Source organism: Bubalus bubalis, chromosome 8, assembly GCF_019923935.1.
Source record: "Bubalus bubalis isolate 160015118507 breed Murrah chromosome 8, NDDB_SH_1, whole genome shotgun sequence".
Classification (NCBI taxonomy): Eukaryota; Metazoa; Chordata; class Mammalia; order Artiodactyla; family Bovidae; genus Bubalus; species Bubalus bubalis.
This window is the reverse complement of record NC_059164.1, coordinates 100,534,621-100,562,401: the sequence shown is the minus strand read 5'-3', so window position 1 is coordinate 100,562,401 and position 27,781 is coordinate 100,534,621. Positions and strand designations below refer to the sequence as shown.

Sequence of the window (27,781 nt, the reverse complement as noted above, 5' to 3'; positions counted from 1 at the left end):
TCGGACATGACTTAGCGACTAAATCACCACCACCGCCACCAAGTAGCCTTACAATTAGTTTAATTAAACTTTCAGAGTTCTTTCTGTAAGAATCACCAATGAATTTTATGCTAAATGTATGATTACTTTCTTTAGAACATAATTAAAATATGTGTTTCTTCTTTATTGCTTCTAATCCTTCTTTCCATAGCAGTAGGTATTTATTTATAATTATAGAACACAAAATCACTAATAATTTTTGAACCCCCAAAGGACAAAGGAGAAGGAATTAGAAAAAGGGAGCAGAAACAATCCTAATGATCAGGCACTCTGCATCACTGGATGAGATAAGAACATTTGTATGATTTAATAAACCCTTTCAAAGATCTGATATAATTGAGACTTGCTGGTTTACAGATGTGGAAACTGAGGCTCAGAGGGGTTAGATAACTCACCTAGTATTCCACCGCCTGTAAGGGTCAGAGCTAAGATTTGAATCCAGTATGTATGACTCTACATTTCATGTTCGCTTTTCTGTACCAGGGCTGGAGGGGGTTCCTGTTGGCTCCAGAATGATGTACAAGATGAATGCCCAGGGAGGGAAGGGGTGAAAAGAAGGCCTCAGTCTGTCCCACGTTTCAACCTTTGGCATGCTTCTCCTCCCCTGACCCCCACCCCAAATGTAGACTGTGTTTCCCAAATATGGATCCAGCCCTTTGTAATATTTTCATGAGAGGGTCTTCTACTAATGGGACATCTCTCTTTTGTCTTTCACAGCAATTTTGCAGGCAGTAATAGCTGGTGATCTTATGAAGGTAAGATATCTTCCTACCAGAACTTTTGGTGATTCTTTAAGAACTCTAAATCAGCATAATTTCTCACCAAATTTTTATGATCCCATTTATCATTTCCCATCCCCCTGGTGCTAGCTGGGTAGAAGGCAGAAGGATGTTCTTTTTGAGAATTGAGCAGAGAGGGTGAGAGGAGTCCTTGTAGCATCGCCATGTCTCCAAACAGCAAAGGGTCTGTGCAAAGGCACAGTGCTGTCTGCCTTGACTGGTTACAACTGGTACATGTCCCCAGGAGACAGTGCTCATAGTGCCCTGGGTTCCTGCTATCTGGAACTAATATTTGAAGTTGAAAGATTTCTTTCAGCCCAAGTCTTTAAATGAATGCATCTGTAAGAATAACCTGGACAATACCCAGAAATACTTTCTTTAAGCAAGAGACAACATCATGCAACATTATTGTCATTTTGAACTCTGGGGATCACAGTTAATCAGAAGATACTCTGATCTGCCTTGAATATTGTGATTTGTGCTCATGTTTTCTGGAGAATTTAGTTCAGAGGAAACTGCTGCCTCCTGAGTGAATGCAAATTCTGAAGTCAGAATGTCTGGGTTCAGATCTTGGCTCTGCCTTTGACTATATATGAGACTTTGTATAATTACCTAATTGTCTCTGGCCTCCATTTCTTCATCTGTAAAATGGAATCACATTGCTCTTCTCTTTGCTTTACTGTGAGGATTGAATATAAAATTCACATAAAGCTCTTAAGATTGTTCCTATAACTTCATAGAAGGGACTCTCCCAAGATAGCTATTTTGTTAATACAGTGTTAATCCATGTTCCTTTAATAGTTAAACGTAGCAGGGAGACAAATATTTGTTATAAAGTATAATATAGTCCATGAATACCTGGAAAGCTATATTTGGTCCCAAGTTATTTTCCGGTGTCTGGACTTAAGACTGCCTGGGTATCCCTGTATACACCATAATGGCATTGATCTGCTCTGTATTATCAGCAACTTTCCCAGGCAGAGGCTCCAACTCACTCAAGTTCAGCACTATCCCAGATTGAGAACCCAGAAGCCTTAAAAGAAAGTTAAGAAGCACTAGCTCAGTCAATAAAGAATCTGCCTGCAATGCAGGAAACCCCAGTTCAATTCCTGAGTCGAAAAGATCTGCTGGATAAAGGATTGGCTACCTACTCCAGTATTCTTGGGCTTCCCTAATGACGAAGCTAGTAAAAAATCCACCTGCAATGCAGGAGACCTGAGTTCGATCCCTGGATTGGGAAGATCCCCTGGAGAAGGGAAAGGGTGCCACTCCAGTATTCTGGCCTGGAAAATCCTATCTATGGACTGTATAGTCCATGGGGTCGCAAAGAGTCAGACACGACTGAGCGACTTTTACACACACACAGGCTCTTGTATACAAGTTCTTTGGAAGCACATCTGTTGAATAAACTGAGAAACCTCAGAGCTACATTGTTAACAGGTTACTAGCAGAAAACAAGGGCTGAGAAGATTGTCAGCATCTTGTTAAACTGTCATCTTCAGACACACATCCCTGGGAATGGTGCCCGTGCCACGACCAGATCACAGTGTTACTAGGAATTGCTAGCCACAAGAGGAAAGTGCTCTCTAAGCAGTGTATATACCTGAATTCAGTGCCATTTCCAAGCAGTGGATTAAACCAAATATTATCCTATATTCCCTGCAAAGTCTTTTTGGATTCTGTGAGCAAAAGGCATGAGTTCAGACCTGATCCCTCCTCTTGGAGAGTTTCTAAGCCAGAAAATTTTGCAAAATGTTGTTGTACCTTTGAAACCACTTCATTTTGTTTTGTATATACTTTTAGTCTAGGCAACAGATTTTCCAGGGCCCTGGGCATGTTACTGCACTTCTTTGGTACTTAACAGAGAATTATGTGAGAGAAGGGAAATCGCTATATTCGGCTGGTTGCCTTATTTCATTCTCTGTTATAATTCTTTCCTAGATGACTGAGAAATGACTCAGTAACATCTGATTTACTGAGAGGTAAAATATAAAGCCTTAGGGTTTTTCATTTTCACTTTTTTCTTTCTTTTCCTTCCCAAGTACTTTCCCTTCCTTTTCTTTATCTTCTTCCATTTCTCTGTCCCATGTAGAAAGTACTATAAATATTAAATACTCAACTGGGTGTGTGTGTCACGAGTGTGAGGGAGGAGGGGGAGAATGGGAGAGTTGAAAGGGGAAGCAAGGTCCAAGCACACCAGTGAACTGAGAATAGACCCTGGATCAGCCCTGCGTGCAGGCTGTCATGCGTAGCTCCTATCCCCCGGGCTGCACAGCACACCCATGGACTAGCCCAATGGCCACAGTGTCTATGAACACCACAGCAAGGCAAAATCGGGGCAGCTGATGGGTTGGGTCTCTGCTACTCTGTGAGCCCAAATCCTTTGTGGATCTTCCCACAAAGAATGGACGTGCCATTGTGAGACAGTACAGTTGAACAGAATAGGATTCTTAGATTGTCATGGAAGACAGCTACTTCTTCCTGTTCCTTTGCTTCTCAATTTAGGCATGAAAACTCTATGTTCCTTGTGCACGCTCAGTCACTTCAGTCATGTCCGACTCTTCGCATCCCTATGGACTGTAGCCTGCCAGGCTCCTCTGTCCATGGGGATTCTTCAGGCAAGAATACTGGAGTGGGTTGCCGTTCTTCCTCTAGGGAATCTTGCAAACCCAGGGCCTGAACCCACATCACTTACATCTCCTGCACTGGCGGGCAGGTTCTTTACCGCTAGTGCCACCTGGGAAGCCCCGTGTTCCTTACTTCCAGTCAATTGCTCCTTTTTGATCAGTTTTCTAGGAAGTCTTCCATGGTTTTTTCCATCCCCTATTTTATGTTTTCCTAGTGCCCTGTGCTACCCTCCTCATTGTCCTCTTCATCTCTGTGCAATTCTTTAAAAAACTCTCTCTCCCATGGACAGTGAGGTCTTGGAGGCTTAGAGGTCAGTGGTCAAGTTGTATTCATGTTAGTTTCCTTGGCATCTGGCACATGGCTAATCTATAGTTGTATTTGTGTGAATGTATGAACTATGAGTATACTCTCTTTGACCTTATGAGTTTTGTTTTTAATAATGCTATGCTATCTAACTTCTTGGTGGTACACATATTCCTTTTGCTTATTACATGCTGGGTTAGTTGATTCTTATTTATTCTAAAGCTACATTTTAGAAGCTCTAGTAAGGCCCTTGTTCTGATTATTGCAGTTTAGAGAACAGAGATCCATTTTCACTTACGTTACAGTTCAGTAATGTGCAGTATTTCACAAACTTAAGACTGTGTCCTTATTTAGCACCTAATTCTCAGGCTGAAAAATCTGTTTTTCCCCCAGTCTTTTGGAAGTCTTTTAGGTTTCTACTACTACATTCTCTGAACCCTTTTGGTTCTCAACCCATGGATCATCTCAAGCCTTGTTGGGTGGTATGTGTTGGATGATAAATAGAAGGCAGGCAGACTGCAGATCTGGATGAAGGAGGGAGCCAAACATGGCTGTGCATGTGTCTACTGGATGCCTGTGCGTGTGACCTCATGCTGGGAAGGGGCGAGCAGCTTCTGTACTCAGTAACTGGGCTCATTAGAGAGGGCAGAAAAAGTTAAAGGGCGGAGGGAGCGTCACTACCAGACATCAAGCTCTTCCTGCCTATAGACTTAATTGTTCTTTAACTCAAGAACGCTCAGCCTACATAGGGAAGCTTTCATTCTCCTCTCTTTCATTCTTTCAGTGCCCAGAAAAGGACAAAAAAACAGAAAGGGAGCAAGTAATTTAGCATGCTTCCATTCCCTTAGGCTGTTCAGTACCCACTTACCCTCTCCGGAATTTGCTGAGACACTGGCCATCTATTTGAGTGATAACACAACCCAGGAATGCTACTTCATCTCTTTGACTTTTCCCTGTGTCCTCTGAGGCTGGAGACATTTGTGGTTTGCTACATTACTTTTATTTTATCACCAGCTAGCTGTTTTCCTTGTTCCGGACTCTGTCTGAGTTGCTTTTCCTATGTCTCTTTTGCAGCTAATAGAAAGCTATAAAAACGGAGGCAGCCTGCTAATTCAGGGACCAGACCACTGTTCACTCCTTCATTACGCAGCTAAAACCGGCAACGGGGAGATTGTGAAATATATCCTTGACCACGGTGAGTAGGCATAGCAAACCAAGAATCAATTATCCATGAAACAGACTGCATTTTCGAAGTTGACTTTCATCCAGGCTGTCCTCAGAATGGTGGAGAGACCCTTGAGCTTTCGCTGACTCTCCTTGCTTGTATGACAGAGCCAGGATTCCAGACCCGTGACACAGGTCACCTTAACCAAGCACCTTTATCTGTACCTTAACCACCTTAACCTTAACAGGAATCATTTCCATATCAAGGCCTTTGCAGGGTATTTGAGGGCTGATTACTTACAAAATGAAAGACAAAACCAAGTGTGGACTTGGCATCATGTACTGTTTGGGGAAGGGTTTTGGGAAGTTAACGAGTTGGGACCAGGTACCTAATCCATATTTATAGCTGATCAGTCTGAGGAGTAATGTGCATATTTATTTCCATCTTTCTAGTTTCCCTTTTTTTTTTCTATTTGAATCTCATTCACCTTTTCAACTCAAGTCACCTTTTATTCTCTTCAAAAAATATCTGGTACTGCTGTGTCCTCTGTGGCAGGCCATGTTCACCCCCTGGACAGCCTCCTAACTGGATTTGTAATCTGGTGTTAGATGGTGACCTCAGCACCTACCTCTAATAGCCCTTTAATGGCACAGACACGTCAGAGGAGTATCAAATCTTTCTTTGACTGCTTCCCTGGTTTATAGTGTTTCTAGGACTGAAAAATAAGATAGAAGTGGGCAAAGTCTCCCTAGCTTGGCTGTTTTTGAGGAATCTCTGGCTCTGCTGAATTCAGGTATACAGAGATCCTAAAAGATTTTCTGTGAGCCCTAGCACTGAGCCAATGGCCTACCCTCATTGTATCCACATTTTGGCTGTAAATAGTAAGCATTTTAGTACAGAGTCACATTCCCTTTGGTACACAGTCACATTCCCTTTTTTAAAAACTAAAATATAGTTGATTTACAGTATGTCAATTTCAGCTGTACAGCAAAGTGATTCAGTTAAAGACATGTATGTTCAGTTGCTCAGTCTTGTCCAACACTTTGCAACCCTATGGACTGTAGTCCTCAGGGCTCCTCTCTCCATGGGATTTTCCTGGCAAGAATACTGGAGGGGGTTGCCATTTCCTCCTCCAGGGGATCCTCCCAACCCAGGAATTGAACCCATGTCTCCCATGTCTCCTGCATTACAGGCAAATTCTTTACTGCTGAGCCACTGAGAAGTTATACATATATTTAATCTTCTCCACATTCTTTTCCCATTACAGATTATTACAAGATAGTGAATATAGTTCCCTGTGCTATATAGTAGGTCCTTGCTGTTTATTTTCTATACAGTCGGGTGTATCTGTTAATTCCAAATTCCCAATTTATCCCTCCCCTTCCTTTTCCCCTTTGGTAACCATAAATTTGTTTTCTGTGTATTGATTTACATTCCTCTTTATTCCTCTTTTTATTCAGTTCAGCAAACATGTCTTATTCTATGTACCCATTCATTCATTCATCAAATATTTGTGGGGTACTTCACAGGAACTATCTGCCATAAACCGACACACACACAAAAATAAAATAAAGTCTCTGTTGTCAAGCAATTGCAGGATAAAAAATATAATCATATGCATCATTAAATTGAAAGTGTTGTATGTAGGACTCTTAAATCCTACTGTAAAGTCACAAAGAGATAACTAACAGAGCTGCCGTTTCTTGAGCACTGGTTGTATGCCACGTGCTTAGAATGGACACATCCTATCATTTAAGCTTTACAAGGACCTTGGAAAGGATTAGACTCTCAGTCCCATTTGACTCGCCTTGCTTTTCTCTTCAATACCTTCTCACCATGGAGAATTTGCCTGAACCCTTGGCCTGAATTATGGCAGAAAGAGTGGTTTAGGAAAAGGAAAGGGTATCCAAGTAGGATGGTCACCATTAGACGCTTTCTCCCCGCTCCCCCCCACCACAACCCCCATAGGCTAGATTGGATTGTCCCGAGCCTGTCTGCCCCAGAAAGCTTAGATCTATTCCTGGTGCTGTGTCAGGGGTGTGTATATTCTGTCTCCCACTCCCCTGACCATTCGGCCTCCAGCAATTAAAGCATGACTCTTTAAACAATGACTTGAATAGACAATGGTGGCATAAATTCTACTTGCCTTTTGCACACACACACAAACTGTAGGTGTTTTCCTGTAGTGACTCTTCCGAAAGCTGGTGACAGGCAGAACCAAATATGAGAACCCAGCCCCATAGACAGTGCGTACAGGTCACAAAGCTTCCATAGTTATTTTTCTCTTCATAGAAAATATCTCAGAATTTCCCCTGGACAAAGTGAAGGTGAGCTTTGGATATATGCCCTCACCTTGTTTGCTTTTAGCTCAGGTTCAAGTTCTCCTGGTGGCTGTCATCTTGATCATTGTCATCTTGATATTCCCTCCTGGTTTGGCTTTTACCCCATGAAGTTGAGTGCTTGCCCTCACACCTTAATCTGCTCGGTACCCAAGTACCTCTCTAGGGTTGGTGAGATACCGGCTATCTATTAGAGTGATGAGACCTCTTAGAAATTCTCTCTCCTCCCCTCTCTACCTCTCCTGAAGAGCAGGAATTCCCGTCCCTGGTTCTGGGATCCTTTCTCATCAGTGATCTGCTGGTATCTCACTTGCTCTTACCTGTCAGGCTGCAGGGAACTGCAGTTTTGACTGAGTCTGTATTTAAGATGGATTCTCACGTGTTCAGGGCTGTCAGCTGGGGTGGTTGGGATACCTGGACTTTCATCTCAGGCTTCTTCACAGCATGACGATCCCTGGGTTTCAGGAGGGTGAGAATGGAAGCTTCCAGACATTCAGAGGCCAGGCTGGAGAAGTCTGCCTCACCTCTGTGGCAGTTTGTCAGCTGAAACGAGTCATGGAGGCAGCCCCCGCTCAAGGGTCGGAGAAATAGACCTCTCTGCTCCAAAATTAATGGATGTGTTCAATCTGTCCCCTCCCTTACTCTCTGTCTTCTTCAGCTGAAAATGGTGATCTTCTCAATATCCTGAACTACTGACTCACTTGGAATTCCCTGGTACTCAGATTTTATATTTTCCCTTGGTTTAGGGTCCTAAGCTAGGGCTTCAAGATTTAGCAAATCAAAATACAAGACACGATAACATTTTTTTAGCAGAAGTATGTCCCATGCAATATTGGGGACATGCTTACACTAAAAACCAGAAATCTTCTTTTCAGCTGAGTCTCCCCAGGGGCTTGAATGAGGAGGCTTGAGATGGTATTGCTGTAACACCATGGATTTTCACAACCCCCACCACCCATTTCTCTTTCCATTGCCTTACATAAGACGGCCTAGAAAGGCCCCTGTAACTCAAGATCCCAGGGCTTGGAGTTTCTAACCAAGCTGTAGATCAGAGCACACACTTTTCCTGCCATGAAATCCAACTGGCACATCTCTGAGTACTTGCACCAAAGCCTGACATTCCAACACCGAACTCCTTTCTCTTGGATCCCAAGAGTGAATCATGCAGTTTAGAGAGAGAGATTTTGCAAAGAGTGAATCATGCGGTATAGCTCTTTGTATCAACACTGAAGGACAGGAAGAATTTGTTAGTAACTTGGGGAAGGGAGAAGCTTATTTTTCTCATTTTTTTGGTTAGCTTTTGTAAATTAGTCACTTTAATATTTACACTAAGGAGAAAACACGATATTCTTGTAATCACCTCCACTTCGCTCACAGGCAGGCAGTTCTCACGGTCACTGCATCTGCCTCGTGGGTCTGTAACTGGCCGGTAGATGTATGACTCTGAAGATCATGCAGCCAAATCCATCTCTTCTGTCTGAAAATAAAATCTGACTATGATCTACAGTCCAAAGATCACTGTTGGGTATTGATGGGTGGTGATTTTTAACCTTTTTAGTACTGCTAAGCTGCTAAGTCACTTCAGTCGTTTCCGACTCTGTGCGACCCCATAGACAGCAGCCCACCAGGCTCCCCCGTCCCTGGGATTCTCCAGGCAAGAACACTGGAGTGGGTTGCCATTTCCTTCTCTAATGCATGAAAGTGAAAAGTGAAAGTGAAGTCGCTCAGTCGTGTCCAACCCTCAGGGATCCCATGGATTCGGCCTTCTAGGCTCCTCTGCCCATGGGATTTTCCAGGCAAGAGTACTGGAGTGGGCTGCCATTGCCTTCTCCTACAGTCAAATAATAAAAACTGATCTGTAGTTGATTTTTATTAAAATTAGTATTTATCAACCTGATAGTCAATTCAGGTTGACTGAATTGATGGTCCATTTCATTCTTAACATCAACTTCATTATTTCTAGTTATTGAGGAGCATGGACGTGAAATCTATTGACATTGTCCGCCTAATTCTCCATGTTAAGAGCTGAGCACTTTGGCTCAACCATTTCTGTTGTTGTCATTTGTCTTAATATCTTTAGTTGCTGATATGATTTTATAAACTTGCACATTTAGAATTGAAAACTGTCTTTGCAGAACTAGTCATCTCTCTTAAATTGCAGCAAGCCCTTTGCGGTGTTCTTGAAGTCAGGGATACATACACAGAAAACATGACACTTTCTCTACTCTGTAATCATCTTCTTAGTGTGGTCTCTGCTCAGCAAATAGTCTTGCCTGATTAATAATGATGCTGACTCTGAAATTCCCTTGATTTGATGGAAAATAGCCTTTGCTGAGATGCCTCTGTGAGGCTGGGGTTCAGAGATGTCTACCAAACTACGGCATCATATTGATAAGTTAACGTTAGATTTACGGTGGATGGATCTGATCAGTTTGGATTCACATAAATAAAAGAATAAATCCATGCAGATTTCATACTGTGGAAAAGATCAAGAGACACCCCTTCTTGCCATCTCGGTTGCTGCAAACCTCTTGAAATTGTAGTTTTTTAATTTTTGTGTTAAAAACTTGATTCAAGTCCTTCCTTGGGTTTATAGTATATAAATCCTAAAGACTGTTCAAAGACCCGCCTGTCAAGATGCCTTTAAAGACAAGGGTCCTAAGAAATCAGAGGGCCCTTTTCAAGGAGCATGACTGATGGGACTTGTTTGCCTCCTGCATCCTTACTCCAGGGAGCGCCTCTCTCCTCTCTGCTTCACCCTCTTCTTCATGTCTTATTGATGGTGGGGGTCTGCAGTCAGGATGCCTCTTGAATGGGAGTCGTGAGAGCTTAGTCATTCTCCCAGGCACCACATTCAGCCACAAATTTCTCTTCTCAGGGCTCTTTTAAACACGGGCTGGGGGGCCATGGGACCTGTGGTTATTTCTCAAAAGCCACAGGAGGCTTGAATTTTTCTCGTCCCTCATCTTCTTTGGGACTTCTTCTCTTAAATACACAACATGCTGCTTCCCTTTATAAAAAACTGGAATTTGGGCAATGGGAGGGTTGAAAAGAGAATGGAGGTGGGAGAGAGAGCCTAAGAATACCACAAGGACCGGGTGGAGAGAGGAGGACGGGAGGGATTCCAGCGGAGAGCCCCCACCCCCCAGCGGTTCCTGCTTTTCAACTCCTTTCAACCATATTTTTGCCCACTCCCTCCTCCCTCGTTGTACCCTCCCTGAGACTTTTGTGGCGTCTTAGTCTTTAACCACCGGGCACATTTCGCTCTTTTGTTTTTATTCTCCCAGCGCCCACCCCCACCCCCCGCCCCCTACTGTGTTTCCTGATAGAAATCTCACTCATGCATTTCCTTTCTGATTTCAATGGCTTACTTTGTCTTCCCTCTTTTTCTGCCTTCAGTCTTTCTTTTCTTTCTTTTTTTTTTCACCCACCCCCCTCTCTGCCTCTGGTCCCCAAGAGAAACGACCCCCGTCCCGCTGGGACAGGATGGCGGTGCTGTTGAGAGTTCCCAGTGCCGGCTCTCCCCACATCTGTGCAGCTTTTGTCGGCGCTCAGGAGGATTTGGAATGGTCTGCTGGCAGCGTCAGGGAGACTAATGGGAAATGAGGTCCAGAGGGAGAGAGGCCACGGGGAGGTGGGGGGGACAGCAAAGGGGATTTGGATGGCTCGGTGTGGGAAGCAAATTAAAGGATGCATGTGACAAAAGACACATCATATATAATACAAGCGCAATGGTGATGATACAATTGCATGGGTTCCTGGAAGAGCCTCTGGGATGAGCACTGCCTGGGCAGTCGATTTGAAGTTTGGAAGGTTTGACTACTTACCACGCTGTCACTTTTTCAACGTTGGGACATTTGTGAAGTTTTGCTTCTTTTTGAATTCCCTGACCCACATCCGAAAACTGATGTGTTTCTACCCACAATGTATTTTTCTTTCCCCTTTATTTTTCAGACCATTTCTCAGATAGCATAGCTTTTTAAATTTTTTTAAATCCATGTTCCTTTTATGGATCTTTCTCTCTTAGGAAAAAAAGTGTGATATTGGCCAAGATCCAAGTGGATTTTTAAATGTCATTCATTCATTCAAAAAGTCTGTCCCATACACTTAAACAGAAATATTATTGTAATAATCACTGCTCATCTTTATTGTTCTGAGTGCTTTATGTGTATTTGTGTATTTGATTCTTACAACAAGCCCACAAGGTAAGTTCTCTTATCTCTACTTGACAGGTGGTAAAACTGAAGTGTAGTAAAGCTGGAAGACTTGCAAAAGCTCACCCATAATATATGGTCTCTGCCCTGTGTATTCCTAAAACTCAGTGAGAGAAATAAAGCATAGATAAACAACCACAATTCAGGGTAGTTTGAAATGAATATCATATACAGGATTCTACTGATAACTGGCATAGGACTATGGAAGGGCGATCACCTTCTGAAACGTTCATGGAGAAATCTGTACCTATATCCCCTCAATAGAGATTCAGTGGTTGCTTCCCAGTGCAGGTCAGCTGGGGGCTGAACTGTGGGACTTTTAGTAAACCCTGGGGAGACAGAAAGCCAAGACTTTTTCTATTCAGGGAACAATCAGGAATTCTCTGCTGATAATTTAATGGCATTCCTTCCAATTCCTTAGGGGAGATGCATAGTGTCCACAATCAGAACGTATGTACACATGACAAACAAACTAAGCCCAAACCCAAATGTTCCCCCATTGATCTACTTGAAGGAATTCCATCTTTATTTTTTCTTTCTCCTCTTCTTTCCCTTATGGCTGAGGCTGAAATTAACTTTTCCAAAAATCATAGTTGCTGCTTTTTCACATGTATTTCTTTCTTTCAAGGGAATATACTTGTGGTCTTTGTTGATGGTTTTTGTTTCTCTGGACATGCTCCCACCTCCATATCTTATCTTATGCTACTAATCTACACAGGGCACTATTAGACAGCATGATGCACTATTTTTGTTCCAAGAAAACTTAATTTTTATTGTTTGCAAAATGTAATTCTACTCATGTACATTTTTGTAAAAAATTCCTTTTTATCTTTGAATCGGAGTACAGTTGATTCACAGTGTTGTGTTAATTACTGCTATACGGCAAAGTGACTCAGTTTTATGTACTTATATACACACACACATATTTTTTCATATTCTTTTCCATTATGGCTTCTCACAGGATACTGAATGCAGGCCCCTGTGCTATACAATAAGGCCTTGTTGTTTATCCATTATATATATATATCAGTTTGCATCTGCTAATCCCAAACTCCCAATTCATCCCTCTCCCAGCCTTCTCCTCCTTGGCAACCGCCAGTTTATTCTCTGTGTCCCTGATTCAGTCTGTTTCATGCATAGGTACATTTGTGTCGTGTTTTAGATTCCACATAGCAGTGATAGCTTGATACACTATTAAAAATAGCTCCCAGTAGGTCACTGGAGACACACATAGGGAGGGAAACCACAGTTCTGTCTCAGACTCCACCTGGCATGCACTCCTCTTGTCCTTTCTTCTCCTAAATCTTCTTGCTGTCAGTTAAGTCCATCTTTCCAGAGTCCGTCTTTCTAAAACCTTTAATTGAAGTTTCTTTGGGTATTAATTAAGAGCAAAAAGATACATCTTGTTTTAGTATCTGCATCTCTGTCAAGGACAGAGGATTGGAGAGGAAGGAGGAGACAATAAACAGCTCTAGGCATGCCTGACTCCCAGATTAGACGATCAGCTCTGGAATCCTGCTGGGTTGGCTTCATTTATAGTGATTCTTGTCAGGAGTTTGAGAAACAAGCTTCTTTTCTTTGTCCCACTTTTTTAGCACAGATTAAACTGCTTTATCATCCTCTCACTGCACAGAGGCATGGACCCCGGAGTCCACGGATCCAATGTGGTTGCACTTCTGAGAGTACCAGGTGACAGAGCTGAGGAAATGAGATGAGACCCCTACTGCCTAAATATTTGTGCAGTTGTTACCAAATGCGAGGCTGTGTGCCTAACATACAACGAGGCCAAAACAAACTGAAACATCAGAGTTTGGAGCAGAGAAAGGTTTATTGCAGGGCCAAACATGGAGAACAGGTGGCTTGTGTCCCCAAACCTCGAACTCAAAGGGTTTCAACAAAGTATTTTTAAAGGCCAGGTGAGGGAGAGGCATTGCAGAGTATATGATCAGCTCATCTGATGGTGAGGTCACGGCAGTGTCACAGAGGTTAAGGTTATCAATCCTTAGGGGCCAGTAGGTCTGGGGGCTCATGATCATCAGTTAACTTCTTCCATCTGTTGGTGGTTTCAGCATCTGTAAAACAACTCAGAAATGTGCATCAGATACTATTTTCTAGGTGCTCCAAAGAGGAGCTATGTGGGAGGTGTCTGTCCCCAGGAGAAGTCCCCATAGCGTCCTGCTTGGTTACAGGATTATCAGTAATGGTGGGAACAGACACTGGTGAGGCCACTGCTCATGTTCATGGAATTCCTTGCAAAATGAATGACTTTGCTGAAGTGACAGGAGCTCTCTAAAAGGACCACTGGGCTCTGTAAGCATTCTTGCTCCTGACCTTGTGGAGGCTGCTTCAGCCAAGACTGAATAGGCCTGGAGCACTTGGTTCTCAGAACACTGAATTGGAGTCAACACTTACTTCAAATGTTAGTGGGAGCCAAGGCACCCTTTTATATCTCCTTCCCTCATTGATGTTCCAGCACCTTAACTTAATGTAAGCTGCTGTGTTATGTCAGAGAATAGAACACTTAATTATACCTAAACTTTACACATTGCATGTAGTGTCCCCAGCTACTGTTTTAAGCACTTTTTTTGTATTAACTTACGAAACCTCATAACAAAGCTATGCGATAAATAGTATTATTAATTATAATTTACTTGTGCAGTAATCAAGAGACTGAGAAATAAAATGAACTTGCCTGAGATCTCGTGAGGGGCAGAGATAGCTGGAGTTTGGGACCAAGGATGTTCAGCACCAAAGCCCTCGCTTTTAATCACTGCACTAGACTGCTTGACACATTAGGGGGATTTTGGTGGGGCAGGGGGTGATGGGGTGGAGAGTTATCATTCCAGTTTCCTTAGAATCATAGGACTGAGGAACAAACATGAATGAATAAAATCCTCGTTGAACCTGTGAAACAGGGAATGTGCTAGAAGGGTAAGAAAAAGTGTTCTTACACTTAAAAGATGTAGAATAATTAAGGAGATAAGGCATACATTCAGAAAGCAAATGCACAGTACAGGGGTCGACCCCAGTGTTATGGGAGTTCAGAAATGGGGTCAAAGGTGGCCTTTTCAGAGGACCTTGTCACACACTGGGCTTTTAAAGAATGTGTAAGATTTAGGTGAGTGCATGCTCAGTCGCGTCCAACTCTTTGTGACCCTGTGGACTGTAGTCCACCAGGTTCCTCTGTCCGTAGGGTTTTCCAGGCAAGAATACTGGACTGGATTGCCATTTGTTCCTCCAAAGATTTAGGTATATGGGTAGAAAATGCTGCTTTAGATAGCTGGAGGGAGCAAGCTCTCAGAGCTGGGAGAGTCTCAGAAATATTTGGGTGATCATGCAGCTACTGATTTAGCTTATACAAAAAATAAATAAAATGGAGCCTTGAGAACAAATTGAGGTGGGGTAGTTCCAAGTAAAAGACTGTGAACCTCAATGTTTTAAATACTTGGGGAGACAGAGGACACATGATGAATTTGAAGCCTAGAAATCTAAATGTTAGATCTTTATATGTTTTCTTAGTAACAGTCCTGCACGCTCATTATGTCCCTGACGGAGACCTATTAGGAAGTGTATTTGTCAAATAGGACAAATTGGAACAAGTAATAGGACAGATGTTTCAAGAGAAGATTGACCTGTCCTAAGGACCATATATGGAAAGAAAGGAGAGGAGGTTGGTGATGTAGCTCCTGGATGACCAGGAGGATTGTGAACATCTCCCTTCCCCTTGACCAGTGACTTTTGTTTTCATTGAAAAGTGTAGTTGATTTACAGTGTTAAGTTAGTTTCAGGTATAAAGCACAGTGATTCAGTTTAATGTGTGTGTACATATATACACACACACACTCACACACACACACTCACACTCACACGCACACACACGTATATTGAAAATAAAATGTATCTATATGTTCTTTTTCAAAACTATGAAATGATGAGTAAACTTCCTTGTGCTATACAATTGGCCCTTGTTTATCGATTTTATATGTAGCAGTGTGTTTAGGTTACTCCCAAATTCCTGGTTACTCCCAAATTCCTAATTTATCCTGCCCACCTCCTTTCCCCTTTGGTAACCATAAGTTTGTTTTCTATGTCTGAGGGTCTTTTTCTGTTTTATAAATAAGTTTATTTGTATAATTTTTTTTTTAGATTCCACATATAAGCAATATCATGTATTTGTTTTTCTCTTCTGGCTTAGTTCTTATACTCTCTAGGTCCATCCATGTTGCTGCAAATAGCTTTATTTCATTCCTTTTTATGGCTGAGTAGTGTCCCACTGTATGTGTGTGTGTATATATATATATGTGTGTGTGTGTGTGTATATATATATATACACACATGTATATATGTGAAGTGAAGTGAAGTTGCTCAGTCATGTCTGATTCTTTGTGACCCCATGGACTGTAGCCCACCAGGCTTCTCCATCCATAGGATTTTCCAGGCAAGAGTACTGGAGTGGGTTGCCATTGCCTTCTCCAGGGGAATCTTCCCAACCCAGGGATCAAACCCAAGTCTCCCGCATTGCAGGCAGACACTTTACAATCTGAGCCACCAGGGAAGCCCAGCATATATATATGCACCACATCTTCTTTATCCATTTATCTGTTGATGGACATTTAGGTTGTTCCCATGTCTGCCTATTGTATATAGTGCTGCAGTTAATATGGAGGTGCATGTATCTTTTTGAATTATGTTTTTCTCTGATTTATGCCCCAGAATGAGATTGCAGGATCATATGGTAGTTCTATTTTGAGTTTTTAAAAAACCTCTGTACTGTTCTCCGTAGTGGCTGGTCACCACCAACAGTATAGGAAGGTTTCCTTTTCTCCACACCCTCTCTAGCATTTATTGTTTGTAGATATTTTTGATGGTGGCTATTCTGACTGGTGTGAGGTGATACCCCATTGTAGTTTTTATTTGCACTTCTCTAACAATTAGTGATGTTGAGCATTTTTTCATGTGTCTGTTAGCTATTTGCATATTATCTTTGGAGAAATATTTATATCTTCTGCCCATTTTTTAATGGGTTTTTTGTTCTGTTTTGTTTTGACACTGAGCTGTATGAGCTATTTGCATGTTTTGGTTGCATTGTTGCAGATATTTTCCCTCATTCTGGAAGTTGTCTTTTCATTTTGTTTATGCTCTCCTTTGCTGTGCAAAAGCTTTTAAGTTTACTTAGGTCTTGTTTATTTTTGTTTTCATTTCCATTAGCCTAGGAGACAGATCCAAAAAGATATTGCTGCAATTTATGTCAGAGTGTTCTGCCTATGTTTTCCTCTAGGAGTTTTATGGTTTCTGTTCTTGCATTTAGGTCTTTGATCCATTTTGAGTTTATTTTTGTGTAAGGTGTTAGAGAATGTTCTAATTTCAAGTTTTTACGTGTAGCTCTCGAGTGTTCCCAGCACCACGTATTGAAGAGACTCTCTTTTATCCATTGTATATTCTTTCCTCCCTTGTTGTAGATTAATTGACCATAGGTACCTGAGTTTATTTCAGGGCTTTCTATCCTGTGCCATTAATCTATATGCTTTTGGGCGAGTACCAAACAACTTTGATTACTGTAGCTTTGTATAGTCTGAAGTCAGTGAGCCTGACTCCTCAGCTCCATTCTTCATCAAGATTGCTTTGGCTATTTGGAGTCTTTTGTATTTCCATAAAATTTTTAAACTTTATTGTTCTAGTTCTGTGAAGAATGGCACTGGTAATTTGATAGAGATTGCATTTGTTGATTGCTTTGGGTAGCATAGTCAAAATCTTCCAGTCCAAGAACACTGTATACCTTTCCATCTGTTTGTGTGTCATTTGCTCAGTTGTGTTCAACTCTTTGCAACCCCATGGACTGTAGCTTGCCAGGCTCCTTATTCATTAATTCAGACAAACATTTAAGCCTCTGCTTGGCACCGTGCTCTATGCCAGTCACCAACGGAGGACACAGTGTTGGACAAGGCATCTGCCACAACTTCAAGGGGTTTTCCAGAATCTAGTTGTGGAGAGAGACAAGACAGCAGGTAATTTTAATATGGCTTGACAAGTGTCATGATCAGTAAGGTGATTGTATATCCCTACTTGTTAGGGATACTCTCAGTTTTGATGGTTAATTATATTACCCTCCTAATTGTAGGAAATAGGGTTAACATACAAAATGAGGGAACACATGGGCAGGGCATCTAATGCAATGTTAAGAATGTGGTAATAGAGAGCTTTCTGGAGAAAATGTGGATCAGCTGATACCTGCAGGTAAGAAGTTGCAGGAAGGGTTTGGAGGAAAGCAGTAGTGCAGCAGGGGGAGAGGTGGGCATTCCAAGCAGGTTTGCAGGTTGAATTGAGTAAATTAGTGAACAAATAAGAAGTTGTGAATGTGAAAGCTCAGAATGTTTCAATTCCTGATGAAGCATATAGAACCATTTGATGTTTATATATAACATTTCTTCCAGATTTGGGGAGGGAAATTTTATGAAAAATAGAATTTTACTCTATTTCTAAAATAAAGAAATTGGGGTAGATAATGTCTTGACTTAGTGTAAGCTGCTAAGTGTTATGTCAGATAAAGAGCACTTAATAATACAGTCTCTTGTAGTTTTAATGGTATGCTGTATAAGACCTTCCCGAACAACCTGTGCTAAAAGTAGACTTTAAAGCCCACCTGATTCTCCTTTTCCTCTTTAGATAGCCACTTAATTATTCTTAATTTATTCTATCCCTATTAATTTTATTTCTTCAGCTTGTTTGAAAGTTTCTTGAAGGCAGAGGCTATATTCTTTTTTATCTCCCATTCTCTACATATTGCCTGGTGATGATTGAGAGATTGATGAAGGGGAGTTGGAGGGAGCATTTCTCTTTTGGAGGGGGAGGTGGTCTTATTATCCCTGAAACTAAATACTCTGCTCTTATTCAGCCTCCCAAAGTATTTTAATTCTGTGACTACAGTTTTGGTTTTTTATTAATGGTAATTTTTTGAACTTTTTTCTGATGGGCATCTTGCTTTTCCTCTTCTTTAGGACCGTCCGAGTTATTGGATATGGCAGACAGTGAAACGTGAGTGTTGCCTTGCATTATGTAGTCTAGATTGTCTTCTTGAGATCATATAAAAATGTCCTAGTTTCACTTGCCTTTATGACTGTAGAGCTAATCTTCTAAATCAAAGTTTACACAGTAAAAATAGATGGTACCTGTCATGATGATTGCATACATAACCATTGCTGGTCATCATTTAAAACTTCCTTCAAGGGAGGTACTTCTGCACTGGTGCACCTTGAATGGCAGAGAAGTCTAATGTACTTAGCTCTTAATTACCCATCCATTTACTCTTTCTCAACTGAGGTTTATAAGCAAATTAAGCCCTAATGCCCTAAGGCACCCTTTCTGTGCAGTGAGACAATTTCTCTGTGCTAAATCTAGAATGGGACAAGTTATATGCAACCACTGGAGAACCAGGAACATAGTGGCTCCAACCATTTCCATGTTTTGTGCCTCAGAAGAGGAATTCTGGTTCAGAAACTCACCAGCTCTGCAGTTGGCCCCCAAACTGATAACATTTGTTGTCAACGTTTTTATTCCCAGAATAGCACAACAGTTACTATTCCCCAAGCAGGGACAAAGAAAGGCTAAAAACATCTAACCCTGAAAGTCAGGAGGAGCCTCTAGAGAACTGCAGTGAAATATAACAAGGATAAAGAATGGGTGGGGTGGAGTTGTGGTTGTTTAGTCTGTAAGTTGTGTCCGACTCTTTGTGACCCCATGGACTGTAGCACACCAGGCTTCCCTGTCCTTCACTATCTCCCCGAGTTTGCTCAAACTCATGTCCACTGAGTCAGTGGAGTGGAGAAGGGCTAAGGAGCCCGGAAGGAAGAAAAGTAGGAGGGGTTTAGTCATGAGTCACTGACAAGGAAGGAACCATCCGTTGCTACGGGAGCTTGTTCACGTACTACAGATCCCATCAGCAAGGTTGTCATTCACCCTAGCTTGGCATTAAGTGTCTTTTCAATTTTAGACTCAGGATGGGAATATTCTCCTCTCTCTGCTGTCTGTGGGGGTTGGAGAAATAGTCACTTTGCCATGGCTATTCCCCATCCCAAGTGGGCTGACCTCAGGCCTGCCGCTAACTAGAGGTGACTCGGGCTGCTGAACTCTCCCAGAGTTCTTACTGTCCCTCCCAGATATCCTCTGGGTCTGCCCCTCCCCTTCCATTCACAAGGAATCAGCGGGTCGGGCAGAGTGGCTGCCTCCTGGGTCTTTGAAGTCAAGTCCCAGAAGGTGGTCTTCCCAGGGCCAGGTGGTCTACTGAGCCCTGCGATGTGGTGCTCCGTGCTGCTCCTGTGTGCACTTCACCTCACGTCATTCCGGCTATGTCCCGATGTCTACGGGACATAGCTGGAATGTCTACACAGAGTGGCTGCACACTGTTCAGACATGTCTATGCACATCAGTCTATTTCAGAGTGCCACTGAAGAGTACTTACATCAGACAGTAGTCATATAAAACAAAATCACTCAGCCTACCTAACCAGCCAACACTGAAAAAGAGGCTGGAGTCAGGTGTTATGGTGAGACGATGACCAACTCAGGGTACTTTTAGGACCCCGGTCAGCCACCGCCCCTGTTCGTGCTCTGCAACTGTGGTCTCAACCATAGGTGGGAAAGTGGCCAGGGGGCACAGAAGGTCAGCAGCAGGGGTACGATGCGACCCTCACTTCCCTCCCTGCCCCCTTTCCCCCACCCCCACTCCCGCCTCCAGCCCTTTACCCATTTCATCTTTGATTTAGGGGTGAGACCGCACTGCACAAGGCAGCCTGCCAGCGGAACCGGGCCGTGTGCCAGCTTCTGGTGGACGCAGGCGCATCTCTGAGAAAGACGGACTCCAAGGTAACTTGATGAGTGAGTGCAGGCATCCTCCCCCAGGGCAGGATCTCTGGCTCCATTGCCTTGGAGCAAAGGCATCCTTTCTGTACTTATGGAAGTGCCTGGGGCTTTGGAAAAAGGAGGCCAAAATAAAGTGTTTCATTTAGAGAAACTGCAGTTTAAATGTATAAGCACAAAGGGAGGGTGTGTGCTTGTCCAAGGGGCTTCATAGACCTCTGAACGCTCTGACCTCAGGACTCAAGGGGAAAGAGAGGCAGAGAGAAGAGTTAATAGAGATCAACCCCATAGAGTAATTTGCTATGATGATCTGAGGTCATGGTCATGGTTGGCTCTGAGTTTTAAAGCACCCTCTAAGAAAGGACAAGCCACTTAACTGTAGCAGGTTACAGAGAAGAATTTTAATATATGTGAGGACTTCATTAAGTATGTGCTAAGTAACCTAAGTTTGGCGTCAATGAATGTAGACAAGAAACAGGTAACGTACAAGCCTACTGATGACTTCAGAATTGCTCATCACTTAAATAAATCTAATGGGAGCTGTGTGTGGTTTTCACTCTGGACTTTCCTCCAACTGCAGTACATTGTGACATGGCTTTCTCCCTGATATGGACCTTTCTGTCCTTTCTGAACCAGTTTCAGTGCTTGATTCTTCATTTCCCTTGTGACCCACCAGATCCTTGCTCTCTGAGGTCCCTGGCTGTCTTAATTCTGATAAATCTAGACTATTGAATTTATTAAGCCGGGTCTTCATTTCTAGCTGATCTATTACCTGTCTGGTTAGCTAACTGGGTATAAGATTCCAAATGGCAGATAATTACTCACTGTGATATTCTTCCCAGATGATATTTGCATTCAACTGCTTTGATGTGTAACCTTAGTGAGAGGCATAACCCAGGGAAGCAAGATCAGCAGAGGCCAAGATTTGAGGTGGGCTTGGCCTTTCTTGCTGGAGCCACTTGAACACAGCAGGGCCCTTGCCTGTGCACCAGAGACTGGTCTCAACTCAGGTGGTAGAAGGGAGGAGCAAGATGAAATAGAGGGACCAAGAAGAGACTGGCCAGGAGACCTGGACCCAGAACAGATGGTTCTTTTTTAATCTAAGTTTCTGAATCAAATAAAGGGACTCAATGTTCCTTGATATTTCTATTTTGTGTTATGTATGTATATCCTCTTTTCAAAATGCAAAGTTTTATTATTTTTATTATAAATATAGTACAGCCTCACAGAAAACTCTAGCAATGCAAAAATTTTTTAAAAAGTAAAAACTGCTAGAAATCCCACAATCTAGACCGATATACCATTACAATATTAATGATTTCTCCTCACATGTGGGTATGTCCATTTTTCTCTCTCATTTCCTGCAAGTAGGTAAAGTCAAGCTATACTACATGCTTCTGTATAACCTACGTTTGCACCCAACATTTTGTTTTAGAGAGCTTACCGTTTGGAGTAATAGAGCTATGCTTCATCCTTTTCAGGGATCCTCTAATTTTTTCCATTCCCTAATTTTATGCTTGGTGAAAGCTGAATATCATAATTATGACTGGGTCTTCTCCTGGAAATTTTTGGAGAGAAGCAATATTTTGAGAGAATTTCTCTCGATAGAAAATGGCTCCTTAAAAATCAACTCAAAGGCACACTCACTCCACCTCTATTTAGAAACTGGGAATCTCAACCTCATTAATGTTGATGACAAGATAATCTCTTTAAAAAATGATACAAAGAAACTTATTTACAAAATAGAAACAGACTCACAAACCTTAAAAACAAATTTATGGTTACTAAAAGGGAAAGGTTGGGGGGCGGGGAATTAGGAGTTTTGGTGAAAGTTTTGGAAAAATTGGGAGATTATCTATTTTATATACATACTACTACATATAAATAAAATAGATAATCAACAAGGACCTATGTATAGCACAGGGAACTCTACTCAATATTCTGTAATAACCTATATGCAAAAAGAATCTGAAAAAGAATTGGGATATGTGTGTGTGTGTGTAAATAAACTGAATCACTTTGCTGTATACCTGAAACTGACACAGTATTATAAATCATCTATATTCCGGAAGAAAAAAGATAAGCTACAAGTACTGTAACCAAATTGAATAAAATTATAGGAACTTGAAGCTATGGCTAAATATTAAATCCCAACTAAATAGGTAAAAATTTTAGAGCATTTAGAGCCATTGTTACATCCCTTTTATCTTCTATTCCACATGCCCTTGTAGGCTACTAGGATCAGACTTAATTGAAGTTGATACCATCCATTGCAAAAGATAAGGCTGAGAAGTGTTTGATAGTTTCTGTAATACTTGTGTGCATTTTTATACATGGAACTATTTATCTGGTACAGTGATCATGCCTCTATCCTTTCCGTAGAACTTAATATCATTTTGTACATATACACAATGGAATATTACTCAGCTATATAAAAGAACAAAATAATACCATTTGCAGTGACATGGATGAACCTAGAGACTGTCATACTGAGTGAAGTCGGTCACACACAGAAAGACAGGTATCATATGGTATCACTGATGTGGAATCTAAAAAGATGATACAAATAAATCTATTTACAAAACAGAAATAAAGTTACTAACGTAGAAAACAAACTTATGGCTACCAAGGGGGAAAGGGAGGAGGAAAAGGGTAAACTGGAAGATTGGGGAATAACATATACACACTATAATATATAAATAGATAACTAACTAATAAGGACCTACTATATAGCACAAGAACTCTGCTCAGTACTCTGTGATGACCTATATGGGAACAGAATCTAAAGAGTATATAACTGATTCACTTTGCTATACAGCAGAAACTTACACAACACTGTAAATCAACTATACGCCAACAAAAATTTTTAAAACAATATCATTTTTAAGTAGATACCATTGAACAAAAATTAGAAGCGTCAAGGACGGTTAAGTATGTCTATAAACATTCAAAATAATGAAGACCATTCCTCCTTTAACGGTTGACTTATGTTTGTTGGCCTCATTTCAGAAATATTACGTGTATAAATATACATCAGTTCAATTCAATTCAGTCACTCAGTTGTGTCCGACTCTTTGCAACCCCATAGACTGCAGCACACCAGGCCTCCCTATCCATCACCAACTCCTAGAGTTTACTCAGACTCATGTCCATTGAGTCAGTGATGCCATCCAACCATCTCATCCTCTGTCCTCCCCTTCTCTGCCCACCTTCAGTCTTTCCCAGCATCAGGGTCCTTTCTAATGAGTCAGTTCTTCACATTAGGTGGCCAAAGTATTGGAGTTTCAGCTTCAGCATCAATCCTTCCAATGAATATTCAGGACTGATTTCCTTTAGGATGGACTGGTTGGATCTCCTTGCAGTCCAAGGCATTCTCAAGAGTCTTCTCCAATACCACAGTTCAAAAGCATCAATTCTTCGGTGCTCAGCTTTCTTTATAGCCCAACTCTCACATCCATATATGACTACTGGAAGAACCATAGCCTTGACTAGACTGACCTTTGTTGACAAAGTAATGTCTTTGCCATAACTTTGGTCATAACTTTTCTTCCAAGGAGCAAGTGTCTTTTAATTTCATGGCTGCAGTCACCATCTGCAGTGATTTTAGAGCCCATGCTTTATACCGTCAGCAAAAACAAGACCGGGAGCTGACTGTTGCTCAGATCCTGAACTCCTTATTGCCAAATTCAGACTTAAATTGAAGAAAGTAGGGAAATCACTAGACCATTCAGGTATGACCTAAATCAATAAATATACATATAGCATTATAATTTGTTGTTGTTCAGTCACTGAGTTGTATCTGACTCTTTTGTAATTCCATGGACTATAGCCCATCAGACTCCTCTGACCATGGGATTTCCCAGGCAAGAATACTGGAGTAGGTTGCCATTTCCTCCTCCAGGGGATCTTCTCAACCCAGGGATCAAACCCACACCTCCTGCATTGGCAGCCAGCTTCTCTACTGCTGAGCCACCAGGGAAACCCAACATTATAATAGACTGCAAAAAATTATAGAGTCATTTACAATGATGCAGAAGAGCATTTCATGACATAGAGGTTTTATATGTTATTAAGTGCAAAAGCACATTACCTAAGTATATACACAAAGTATGGTTTAGTTTTCATAAAACTAATTGTGTGTAGAGCTACAGAAATAAGAAAATAGCTCCTTTATGGGAAGGGTAATAGCAGTTGTCTTAGTATAGTGGAATTACTGGTGATTTTTGCTTACTTATACTTTTCTACTTTCCCAAGATTTCTGTACTCAACACCCATCACTTTTATTATCAGAAATTAACTTACTTTTTAGGGAGATAAAATAGTTCTAAATTAGGGAGAACCAAACTGAAGAGTTTGAAACCAGCGAAGAAACACCTTTTAAATTGTTTCTGATCATCCCTCCTTCTTTGTTTCTGCTTGTTATTTCCCAGGATTTAGTATCACAGAAAGACTTCCAAACTAGAAATCAGAATGCCTGGTTCCCTACTTTCTGTTCAGTGATTTCTATCCCCCTCTGAGAGAATCTGGGTTCTCATACTTCCTGTGCTACACAATTTGCTGCTGTGTAACTAGTTACTCTATGAACCTCCCTTTCCTTTGATGGAAGCCCCACCTCTGAAAAGGGATCATCTCTTTTGAACTTGCATATCTCACACGTTTGATGCAATAATAGATTTAGAAAGTATCTCATCAACTCAAACAGAAAACATGGAAAGATCAGTTTTAGTTATCTTTGAGCTGCTCTGTTTCTATGATTTTTTAAAAAATGTTTCCAAAGTGTTCGTGTCTCTTTCCTCTTCACTGTTACCTACAGGGTAAGACACCTCAAGACAGAGCCCAACAGGCCGGGGACCCAGACTTGGCTGCCTACCTGGAAAGCCGCCAGAATTATAAGATCATTGGCCATGAGGACCTGGAAACTGCTGTTTGACCCTGGTAGACAGGCTGAGAGAACCTCAACAAGCATCTCACCTGTGCCCTCCTGGTGATCGGGCGGCTCCTCTGGAAGAAGCTGATGGAATCCATAAATCTGTCTCTCCTGCAAGAATCTATCTGAGACCATGCCACCAGTTTTAAGGGCTACCAAGATGTACCACAGAACATGATAGCCCGCTGAGGACGAGGCAGGACACCTGGAGATTTGTGGACTGCGAGTTCCACAAAATTCGATCCTTATTGCTTCCAGCAAGTAGCATGAACTTCTGTGTTCACCTGTATAATTTATTTTAAAGATCCAAGGATGTTCGTATAAATGGCACTGCTCCCTCGCCCCCCATGCATTCACTTTTCTCCTGTACCGCACAATTCTACTGTAACAACCCATCGATTTAAAAAAAATATATATGATCTGTTCTCTTTACATTCAGTCTTTGAAGACCACGAGACTCTGAAGGTCTTTTCAAACCCTCTGGATGTCCTGCAGAAATATAACTGTAAAACCGCTTCCACTTCCAAGACTAAATATACCGAGACTACTTAGTGACCTTTCTGCATGTCTCCTCTCCCTCCCTAACCCTTTTTCATTATATAGGAGCTGGGAGTGCCACATAGATAGCGTCCGCTTGTGTGCAATATCTCTGAGATGCGGCAAGGTGGCATGGGAGTTTCCTGGGTTGAGTGGTACCTCGGAGGGGGACCCAGGGGTCAGCCCAGGTGGCGGCACTGTTGCCAAGAGCCATGGAGGACTGGTTCAGCTTGGGCTGTTGGCCCAGCTCCGTACTGCCTACGTGTAGCCATCTTTGCCTTTTGCTGCAGCAGAGATGGGCAGTGGATTCTCACCAAGGCCCGTAGCGGGTTTGCAGAACCACTCCATTTTAAGTGCTGTTGAAATTGCAGAGCAGAGAACCGTGAGTGGGAACTCTGGTGACAGGAAATGGAGCACTACGACAGCGTTTACTGTTGGGCGTTTTGACTGATAGTAGAAAGCAGGCTAATCAACTTGAAATAAAACAGCAAAAGCAAAAGTAGCAACATATGTCAAAATAACTCACTTAAGTAGAAAACAGTCACCAGAGTGCTGCACAGAGGCTAATAGGTTCGGGTGCAGTGCTGAGAAGGGGCCCGCTTTAGGTTTTCCTTCTAAGGTCTTGGTTTTCGTTACCCTGAGGGAGCCTTGTCCCAAGGACAAAGCCTTGTTTTACGAGCTCCACTGCCAGACTTTCAAGATGCCTGGATCATTTGGATGGATGCCTCAACTGCTGTTGTCAGATTCCAGGGTCATACCTGATAGCACTGTACCCCCGCTGTTCATGTACAGGGCGGTCGGATATATCCTTTTCTCTATTTCCCCTGCCAGAATGTTCTTAGTGCCGACTACTGTTGGAATTCTAACTAGAAGCATCTCGCTGGCAGTAGAATTACAGCTTTTCATCATGCCACAGACCAGTTGGTACTTCCAGGTACCTCTGTTAGGCACTCTCTCATAACTAAAGAATCAGGAGAAAAAGTCTCCTCACTTTCAGAGAAAACTGGGCATAAGGCAGAAGTGAAAGTGGGTGACGCTTTTTGCTTTAAACTAAACCAATGTCTTCTGAGCTTTCTTCCATTTTGCTCTGAGACACAAGCCAAGTGTTTCCTTTGTGTTTCTGCATGTGAGCATAAATGATTGTCTCTCTGCATTTAAGTTAAAGTCCAGTGGTGCCGCCTCGCTTATCTGAACCCCTTTTGGTCACGTGTCATTTTGAAAGTACAGAGATGATACACTGTATTAGGTGGGAACAGCCTCTCAGTGGATGGGGACCACATCTGCCCTTAATTGTTTCCAAATCAAACTGTTGGCGTTATTTTCAGCTGTGGAAAGCAGAATCTGTTTTCATACATCAGTCTTAGAAATGGAGCGATCTTTTGGGTTTTCTGGCAAGGGCCAAAGGGACTGCAGTAGATTGTTTCCAGAAGCTGGAAAGAAACATGCTCCAGGAGAATTTAATCACTGGGCTTCTGCTGGGAATTTTTCAGTTGGTGAGACTGTCAAGGAGATGTTGTGATGACAGAAATATAATCCTTTAGACAGACTGGAATCTGGCTTTGAATGGTGCCTTCCATGCCCTATATTGAGCCAAGCATTTGGCCACATAGCGATCGCTGGGATGAAGGATTCTGTTCTCACCAACCACCATCTCATATTTCTCTGTGATGCTTCCAAACAGCCCAGAGAAAATTGAGGGTGCAGGTGGCTGTGGGCCAATTCAAATAGCTCCAGCTGAAGTCACACGTAAATCTTCAGTATGGAAATAGATGAAGCAATGACTACTGTAGGGGTCCTGATGCATTTGGAAATTGTTCCAAACCAAAAAAGAGAGACATTAATGTCCTACATTATTGATGGGGGAATGACATAGGACAAAGGCAAATATCTCTTTGAAAAAGCAAACACCCTAAGAACTTAGGTTTTGAGGGGAAAAAAAGCATCAGAAATGGTCAGAATAGTGACCTATTTAATGGTTTAAACATTAAATCTACCTCC

At 42.0% G+C, this 27,781-nt stretch overlaps 1 protein-coding gene across 17 annotated transcripts in view; it reads left to right on the top strand.

Moving 5' to 3' along the window:
- DGKI (diacylglycerol kinase iota) overlaps positions 1–25,801 on the top strand; it is a 502,019-nt gene extending 476,218 nt beyond the window's left edge. For 15 of the 17 annotated variants that reach the window (XM_044946917.2, XM_044946916.2, XM_044946915.2 and 12 more), the window contains 5 exons: positions 757–794; positions 4,824–4,944; positions 18,463–18,499; positions 20,226–20,325; positions 25,133–25,801. In XM_044946917.2, the coding sequence (XP_044802852.2) occupies positions 757–794; positions 4,824–4,944; positions 18,463–18,499; positions 20,226–20,325; positions 25,133–25,249 (413 nt within the window). In that variant the 3' untranslated portion in view covers positions 25,250–25,801. Of the gene's footprint in view, positions 1–756; positions 795–4,823; positions 4,945–18,462; positions 18,500–20,225; positions 20,326–25,132 lie in introns of those variants that run through there. The other 2 variants (XM_044946922.2, XR_006552955.2) reach the window with 2 other exon arrangements.
- Positions 25,802–27,781: the final 1,980 nt, after the last annotated feature.